The sequence below is a fragment of the Opisthorchis viverrini genome (genome assembly GCF_000715545.1).
Source record: "Opisthorchis viverrini unplaced genomic scaffold opera_v5_108, whole genome shotgun sequence".
Lineage (NCBI taxonomy): Eukaryota > Metazoa > Platyhelminthes > Trematoda > Opisthorchiida > Opisthorchiidae > Opisthorchis > Opisthorchis viverrini.
The window spans coordinates 970,454-980,113 of NW_008751766.1; the positions used below are offsets into that span (position 1 = coordinate 970,454).

The 9,660-nt window shown below is 43.5% G+C and overlaps 2 protein-coding genes across 2 annotated transcripts in view; one reads left to right on the forward strand and one right to left on the reverse strand.

Annotated features, from left to right (window-relative positions):
* The window catches only part of T265_05698 (hypothetical protein), a gene marked incomplete at both ends in the record, with an annotated part of 103,740 nt that overhangs the window by 2,324 nt on the left and 91,756 nt on the right, over positions 1-9,660 (reverse strand). The window lies entirely within an intron of this gene.
* The window catches only part of T265_05697 (hypothetical protein), a gene marked incomplete at both ends in the record, with an annotated part of 104,834 nt that continues 95,780 nt past the window's right edge, over positions 607-9,660 (forward strand). Inside the window, one exon of the mRNA XM_009170766.1 lies at positions 607-785. Within this exon, the coding sequence (XP_009169030.1) occupies positions 607-785 (179 nt within the window). The remainder of the gene's footprint in view (positions 786-9,660) is intronic.

Genomic DNA, 9,660 nt, shown 5'->3' on the forward strand with positions numbered 1-9,660 from the left:
CCATATCTGCTTGGGCAAAGGTTTCATGTCGAAACCGATCACAAACCCCTGGAGCGGATCCGGACCGCCAGAGATCCTCGCGGGAAGCTCGCACGCCGGGCATTCCGGTTGCAAGTGTACGACTTCACAATCCAGCACGTGCCGGGGAAGGAGAACAACTTGGCTGATTGGCTGTCAAGGCCAGAAGCTGAAGATGAGGTTTCCAAGATCATGATTGGAGCCAATGGCCTCGTCGTCGAACTGGATCCCGGAAAGTTGGTGCAACTCCAACGACAGGATCCGGTGTTACAGAAAGTTGCAGCCGCCTTGTTGGATGGAAGGAACATTGAGAACGGAGAGAGAGACAAGGAAGTAGAAGCGTTCCAGAGTCACTTTGATTGACTGAGGCAGAATGAAGCTGGCGGAATTTCCTGGAACGCCACTGATTCAGATGTTGTGCTGCCCGTGATACCTCGCGTCTTGAGACAGAATCTCATAGTTGAATGCCATGAGATGGCACATACAGGATGCACCAAGACATACGACCTACTTCGGCAGAGGGCCTACTGGCCCTGGATGAGAAGTGAGTTGATGGATTATGTGGTGTCCTGTAAGCGTTGTCAACTAATGAAAGTGGATACGACAGGGGCAACCCATCCCATGGAACCCATTCCTGTCTCAGAAATCGGCGAGTTGTGGTCAGTTGACGTCACCATGCGACACCAGCATCAAGAGGAATTGGGACGTGACAACGGTCAATATCGCCAACTTGACCGATCACAAGCCACTGTCGACGATCCTCCAAGGTATCAAATCTTGCGAGACTGCACTAATTACGGGGTGGCCAACTGTCGAAGTAACGGTTGCCAGTCGGAGTCTAATGGTATTATTGACTAAATCAGACGAATTGGTGTGGGAACTCGCAACAACCGGATTCCATCCTTCTGTACAACGCAATTCCCGATTATTTTATTTTGGTTTTGTGCCAGTACCACCTTCCGAGTTTTGGACCTAAACATAAGCCGTTCTTTGACATTATCACCGAGCGTCTTGTTTAAGTTAACACGTGGCTTCGTTGTCTTGGGAACACGTGACTTTATAGCACTTGTAAACTGCTCTTTTTCATGCTCAGTATCACCTTCTTTTTCGCCATCATTATCAGTCACATCGCTGTACAAAAGTTTGTTTTACTGAAGTACAATCACAACCATCCGCTTCATAGGTCCAACGTGACTTTGTGACTTTTGCTGAGTGACTATTGTTGTGACTGCCAGTTGGATATAATTGACTGCCACCAAATCTAAACGTGAACAAAAAGTGTTTAGCTACAAACACTGGACTCATCTATTGACACCTGTGGATTAATACCACGATCACCGGAGATTTAAAAATGGTTCAACGGTATACGGAACTACGGAGTCTCCTATTTTGAACTGTGAGTCAAGATTTACTTGGATTTTTCTCCTTGTGACTTTGTATCTGGCTCACATCAGTAATTTGTTCAGTTCACTAGAGACTCCATAGGACCGTCAACCACTACAGCCCCGTTGTCTTGGGAACACGTGGCTCTGAATCGGTGTGAACTTTGTGATCCGTTAGGAATTAGCAGTTCCTTAACCAGTGTGTAAGGGCCAGTTTAATCCCACGTTTGAGGTTAGTAGAGTTTTATTGGTTTATTATCGTATGTACAGTACCGCATTCGTAGATAAGCCTCCATTTGAATGGTTTGGCTTTCGTGGCTTTGTGCGTAATTCAACGTGGTCCAATAGATCGCTGGAAACAATCTCTACAGGCTGAAGTAAAAAGTACGACGTCTTGAGAGCAGAAGTTGAAGCAGTATGTGGCGAAACCCGGGCCCAACAAGTTTGTAGTGGTTTCGCTACCAAAAATGCTACTTTACCAGAATAGTGTGGCAAAGAAATAAAAATAATAAAGCTAGGTTGGGTATACAATAATAAAGACGTCAGATGCAACAGAATCACTAAGAATTGTTTTCTTTTAAGTAGTTCGTCGTTGGTCCAGGTAAGGGAATAAATAATAACCCAATTATGGTTGTCCGGGAGTCTTTTTCTGAGCACTTCTCACATGTACTAAATTCTGAAGATAATTTGAAATGTTTTGATCATCATCATCATCATCAACGACAGCATGACATCAGTGCTCAACACCAATGCTTCACTGCCGTACAGCCATGACTTATTTGAAAGCCTTATTGTAAAGAAAAGAATAAAGGTGGACGGGGAAGGGACTTAGTACTAGCTTAACACAATCATTCCGAGGTGCCTACACCTCCAGACATTCATTCAGGCAATCTGGACAGAAACTGACAACAAGAACGCCACTGACATCGGTTGGTAGCCATATCTTGTAGTGTCTCCAACCAGGCACGGTGAGGATCACGCGGTCCCCATCCTGGAAGGCGAGTAGCACCGACAGCACCCAAGCGTTTCGTGATCTCCTTCATATTCCTCTGCCAGGTCATGGGTTGGCCACCTCTCTGTTTACGCCACTCCGAATTGGGCGTGGAAAACAGTACTCTCTTCGGCCAACGATGGTTCGGCATGCGTAAAACATGTCCCAACCAGAGTTAGCGCATGAAACTGACGAATGACCACTGTAAGCGCGAGAGAAATCAGAAGAGAAAGGCGAAGCACGTGACCGCGTTTGTGTTCCGTGTAAATTGTACAAAAGTGCGTATATGTAGATTTTCGTATTCAGACAAAAATGATAATGCAATTGACGGAATACGTATTGTCATAATTTAAGCAAAGGAAAGGTACAACTCACTAAACTAGTGAATAGGAGTATGAATGAGTCCGAGATGATCATGCAGGGGTCGCTTTGCAGAACAAGTGCTCTAAGAAAGCTGAAAAAACTAATTGTTAGTTGCGTTCCCACAAAATAAGCTAATCGATTTACTGAGATCAGCAGCGCAACAAAAGTAAGCAAATTTTCGGCCTTTTGGTTGCACTGTAGTTGTTAATGGCCTTATGACGACTCTAGTGAAAAGACCAGATTACTAATGTAAGTCATATCATGTCACAAGGAGGAAAATTCAAGTTAATCTTGACTCACAGCTACAATTTAAAGTTCCGTAGTCCCGTATTCCGTTTAATCACCACAGAGAGAGTTCTACCCTTCTGGTATTTTAAATCTCCGGTGATCGTGGTATTAATCCACAGGTGTGAATAGATGAGTCCAGTGTTTGTAGCTAAACACTTTTTGTTCACGTTTAGATTTGGTGGCAGTCAATTATATCCAACTGGCAGTCACAACAATAGTCACTCAGCAAAAGTCGCAAAGTCACGTTGGACCTATGAAGCGGATGGTTGTGATTGTACTTCAGTAAAACTTTTGTACAGTACTGATATTGATAGGGAGAATGAAGATGATACTGAGCATGAAAAACAGCAGTTTAAAAGTGCTACAACACATTTCTTATGGACTGATATACAGAGGATACTGGAGAGGGCTTTCAGTATTTAAAAAGCCCTCTCGAAGATCGCTCGCATGTCTAACGATCGCTGTCTCACGCTGGAAATCTGAGTCAGTTTCTACAGAGTGAGAGTTAACCATGCTTTTGTTTGGTAGAACATCAGCCGATCTCAAAACTTATGACGAACCTAATTGTAGTTGTGCAACCTTATGGTCTGAAATTCACGCTGAATCAATAGACCACGACTCCGAAATGCAGCCTCCGTTCAACTGTGGCAAACCTTGACCATCAAAGATGGCAATACTGGGGGTGAGGCAAACCTCCAGTCAGAGAACATTCAACATATGTGAAATTACCGTCGCCCATTTCTTTAGCGGATGGTAAAGGAGCAGCGGTGAACCCCATACCCAAGTTACAGAAGCTGGGCTTGATAAGATCAGCTGTGCGAAAACGAGGTCCATCGACCGATCGGTCACCAGTGCTGACTTCAAAGTCCTGGAACTCGGTGGAGCACAACATCCACTGCCAGTCAACCAGAATAAACTCTTTGTTGACATTTTTATCTCATATGGCAGCCGTAGTAACGATAATCGCAGGAGTCTCTTCTTGGAATGCGAAACCACCACCCTCCAGCATCATCCCGTCAGAAGCGGTCAGTTCGACTGTGGCATTCATGACGCGGAAGGCGAAATCCACAAACCCAACTATACTGTACTATTAAATCCTACGTACGCTTATAGCGGGCTACATTTGAGACCGCACAAAAAACAAGAGGAAATCAATTGCAGTAGGATAATCTACCTAGGCCTTGCGCACTCGATGAGCTGCTTGCTGAATTCAGGGTAAATTCCTCAGAGAAAATATCCTTTCCGAAGTGCTACAAAAAACTACTCCACATTTAACGCGCAAGCTACCCCACACTGCACGAGCTAGAATCAGCAGCCGTCATAATTTTCAAACATGAGGAGAAAAACCACGTCCTCAGTAAACGAGAGGTTTGTGCAAACTGAAATCCGCAACGCAATAGTCCACATGCAAAGGAAAAGTAAATATTGAAAGCACCAAGTGTGGAAGCAAACGAATAAGCCACAGGGCCCCTTAAGAAGCGATGAGTCTCGCAAGGCTAGAACAATTAAATGTGACAACTTCTGTAACACAATTACGGTCTGTTCCCACCTTTGGACACAGCAGAAACAGTGGTGAAGTGCTTGTTCACAAACTGCCTCAGTCTCTTTACCAAACTCCTCGATGATCAACAGTCGGTCTACCTTTAACAACAGCCTATTACTACACTCACAGAAGCACTGAACACGTCAGACATGAATCGCGATGGGCGGTTACTCTATTTTTGATGGTACTCGAAAGACGAGAGGAATAAGGATTACTCTCCACTTAAATGCCGCCTTACTTACAACGGTTATCGTCTTTGACACCACTCTTGCACATCTGTGTAATGCAATGTTGGTTCGAATCCCACTAAGTGGGACCGATTTCCTTCTTCTCAGTATCTTCTACCATTGCCCCTTAACCACACTTTGAGCTTACCGATGGCTATCAAGCAAAAGGTGCAAATAATCTAACTGCTAAGCTCGGTGGACAGATCAACAGCCTTCTGAGCAAGCGCCAGTAAATTCTCCTGTAGTAATAGTATTTCGACACATTGACTGACGGCACCTATAATCCACCATCCTTACCATTAATCCTTTTCCGTCCGATTTATTACTCACGTTTGTACAACTGCAAGCCATAGGCACGTCTGTTAGTCATACAAAAACTTCACCAACAGCACGCCGTTGCTTAGCTTTGTCGCACACTGTACTCCTTCGAACACCATATTACATTCGTTGCAACCTTTATACGGAAAGCTCTTAACCGAATGTCGAAACATTCCAAATAATCCTCCACGTTTCGCGCAGTTGAATTAACATCTAATGGTCCCATTTCGGCAGGCATGATGAATTGTTCCAATCGCGACGCTAAGATGTGGGAATTAAGTTCCGGACGTATATCAGTATAACCAGACGAATTAGAAATCCAGAATTCAGCGTAGCGTAACAAGTAGCACGTATGTATTCGCATTGGCGTAGATGTACACCATATTGAATAGTAAAACAAGAGAATGATGATTAAAGCAATGAATAGAGTGTCAATCATGTTCATCACACCGAATAAACCGGCAAGCTGGTTCCGCGTGTTTTCCTAATGCTTCATATACTTCTGCTGCATTTTCGAAACCCAAATAAAGGATGGAAGTACACAACGTAGGGTTATGAAAAAATCCTTCTCTAGACACAGTTCAGAGGATATTGCAGGTGACGAAGTAAAGTACCGTTTTTGACGACATCACTGTCAGTTCGCAAACGGGGAGATTTCGCTTGACCGATTACCCGCAAACTCCCGAATGTGGGCTTGGCGGCTGTATATTTCTACTAAACTTGCGCTGTTCGAAAACTCGGTCTCTGTTTGGTTGTGGTAACTGCTTATATAGCAACTGATTGTAGTCTCGTTTCGTCGGAAAGCCGTTCTTATCGAGGACCAACCATACCACTTTACACCACAATTAGCTCATATTCCATATGAGCTATATAAGTGGGCTGCATATATCATGCTGCCTGGAGACTTCGAAGCGCTTGTCGGTTGCCTTAGATTGCAGGGGCATAGTATGTGTTTATATCAAGTAGGGGTGCAAAGCGTAGCAATACCGACAATCTCCTCTGCACTAGCACGCTTTGCTTATTAATGCCACTATGTTTAGATGTAATTAGCGCCCTCTGCTCTCTCTAAAGTTCATCAGTGAAACTACATCAGTGAAACCACTTAACCGAATTGAACGTATCACTATCCGTTGCCGGTGACGTGCGTGAGTTCATGACTGCTGGCCATTCTGGAACAGGAAAGTTGGTTTAGACTATGATTTTTGGGCGTGGGCTTTTACTACGTTACCTCATTAAACCTAAATAACGTTCTAACAATACATTGTTGCGGGCAAGTAACAGGAAGGCATCCTATCTTTGTGTTAAATGCTATCAGTGTCTGAGGATTGAGTGAGGCGAAGAAACTCAAGAGTGAGGTATTGGAAAAGAATATTCATCCAAAAGCATGGCGACATATTCACACAGAATGTTGTAATATTACAAAAGAATCACTTTTAGAGCAAGCAAAAGCTAAATAAACCCTGAAGAACTAATTCAACAGCATCGCATGAAATCCACCGTGAATTTCCTAACATCCTCCAAAAACACGAAGCACAAGAGACAGAAAGGTGCAAGATGCCTGCTTAAGTCTTTCCAAATTCGCCTCTCCTATCTGCCAGCATTCCATCTCTCACCAGAGCCTTCGAAGACGTACAGTCATCTGACCTCAACGTCCTCAATTAGTGTTTGGCAAAAGATTTATAAATCGGAGTTGCCTCATCAAATATCGGTGGCGTGAAAATTCGGCATGAAAGTAGAAAAATGCCGCGGCTCGGAACATTGCTGGCTGACACAATGAGCCTTACTTACTAAATAAAGTTGACAGTAGTAATGCGAACCATCGCAGTTTCATATTATTGTCCGAACTCTCGCTGGTCGTAAAATAACTTACTATATGTACTGTCAGATATGCTCTCCTCATCCGTTCTTCCGATGAAACATAGGACAGCGCACCAGCAGTATCTAATATTAACAAATCTGTAGATATAATATCTTGAAGGTTGACCTAAGGCCTGTCACACAGAATATGCTCGGGATGTGTTACAATGCAGAGTAATTTAAATTGCTCCCGGCAGATCGATAGTCGCGAACTGCTAAAGGATCTCAGTTGTGCACGGAGAGCCTAATAATAAATTTGCCTGACTCAGATAAAACAGTTTTTCTAAACGTTGCTCGTATGCAACTCTGTATGTGCAAAGAAACATAGGTGGGCACCTTTTACACTAAGTTGTTGCGTCCGTGAAGAAATGCCCGAGGAGGTTTCGCTACTCCGAGGCGCACGCTGTGTCGACACGATGAGGTCGCTGTACGAAAGTTTCTGGTCCGTAATTACGATTTATCTGTCCCATGCACCATATTAATCGCTGACATAATATGAGATACGATGACAAAATTTTGGTTTGTTGGCAAAGGAGGCAGTTTACAGTCGGAATTTTTTTCTGCCAATCTGGGACATTAATCATCTCAAACCGGAGTCACTTTTCGCTTTCTCTCAGAAATAAAAGGAAATTAAGGAGTAATTGATTAATATCGCACAAATCTATTACGGTCGGTTATTAGAAGTTGGAGGACGTACAGTACCCACAATTTAGGTAATCAAGAAATTTACAGAATGCAAGATATTAACCTGGCGATATGGGGAGTTAATGAAAAACAAAAACATACTGTCGAAATTGCTTCCGAAGGATCCGTGCGGTTTGTCCCACCTTAAGCACACCAATTGCAGCCATTCAGTTGCTTACTACCATAACCACAGGCCTCGGACGCCGATGCGTTGGCACTTGTTGTGCAAGTACAGCTGCTGAATGGGGTGTTGTAAGCTGTCGGAATGGTTAATGTGCATTGTAAGCTAAACATTTGCGTTTCACGACAAGCGGCTGGCGTTACTGCGCATGTTCACCCCTGACAATCATACAAAAACTGCCCGTTTTTAGTACTACATTGTCCATGGCTTCCAGTGTTGGACAGCCATGGGGTCCGAAAACCGCATTGCAGGCAGGGATTTACGAAACATAAAAGAAAATTCCGTGCAGCATTAGTGGGACAAATTTGGCCGTCAGGTAAGGCCAAAAGAATGGAACAGGCTCACACTAAATTGTGGTATTATCTCATAAGGACATTCAGTAAAATACATGGTGGATATACGTTACTTTACGGCCATCCTCAAGTCAAAATGATGAACCGAAATTTCACAACTAAAAGAACACGAGAGATGCGAGCGCTTGCGGAGGATGAAAACTAGAACTAATTTCCTCCTTCTTAATTACGCAAGATGAGCAAAATAAAGTGTGTGTTCAAGAAAACCATTTCATAATTGTGAAGTGATTCAAGAAGCGCTGCTCGATGCAAACATTCCACGTTCCCAGGATATTAGTGAGCGGTTCCATAGGTGTAACAAGCTGTAAATAATCGAGCATATTATTCTAGATGATTTGTAAAGATTCCAACAAGCTTTCAGATTATTCCAAAAAGTTGGGATGAAAATGCACCGATGCCTGGAAAAGCAGATGCAAATAAAACGATTTATCATTAACGTCGCTGCTAGCAATGCCAGAACGGATAACTAGCCTTCACTGCCGTGTATTCATCTCGTATGATTTTAATATACTTTACTCTAGGGGATTGAAATCTTCCCGATTCGTCCACTTACAATTTCATCACATGGGCCGGTTGGTCAGTAGTGTTTATGAACTCACTCCTCAGTAACGTAAACAACCACCTTCAGCTACTGATGTCCTATAGGGGATCTGGTAAACAGGAAATCAGAGCGATTTCGTACTACATATGAAGCTCACAGGAACGTACGGCAGAGATAATCCAATAAAAACATCGAATGAGTGCCACTCAGAGGAAATGTGGTCCTTTACTTGTAATACTTGCGTACAAGACAGTGATTTCACGGATGCTTCCATCCTTTCCCGCATTCTGAAATAAATCGCTGGGTAAGTTCTCATCCGCAGTGATAGTGATATTGTAGAAATAACTTATACTCTGTTCTGAGATATGATAAAAATTTCAGAGGCGTTTTGTTCCCAGCAACGCCAGACTTTGATGAAATGACGCGTCTGGCCTCTTCTTTCTTCTCGTAGGTGCCTGAAAATACTACAACGGGATGAGGCGAATACGACAACTGTTACCCTCCTCCCAGAGGATACACCATTATTTATCTGGGAGTTCAAAAGTGCTTTACAAATGCGGCTCTGCAAGATGGGTAATGTGTGAAATACACTCATTTGCTTATGATGTATTTAAGCAACTAGCCGCCACAGGTTTTGTTGGCACGATACTCGAGATAATGCGATACATGCATACAAGTAGTACACTACTCATAAGGTTCCAGAGAAATCTTTGACCGAATAAACGAGTGATTTAGCAGGATTTCGGGGGGGGGGGAGTCTCCCGTCAAAACCAAATCGGCGTGCGAACGAGTGTATTCCTTTAACTCCGTGCAATTTGAGCTAAAGTGGAACTAAAAGGGTGACAGAAACTCGTGGATTGAACCTTTCTGATGAGCCCCAAGAAGGGCAAAACGAGTCGTAGGCTGTCGATGAG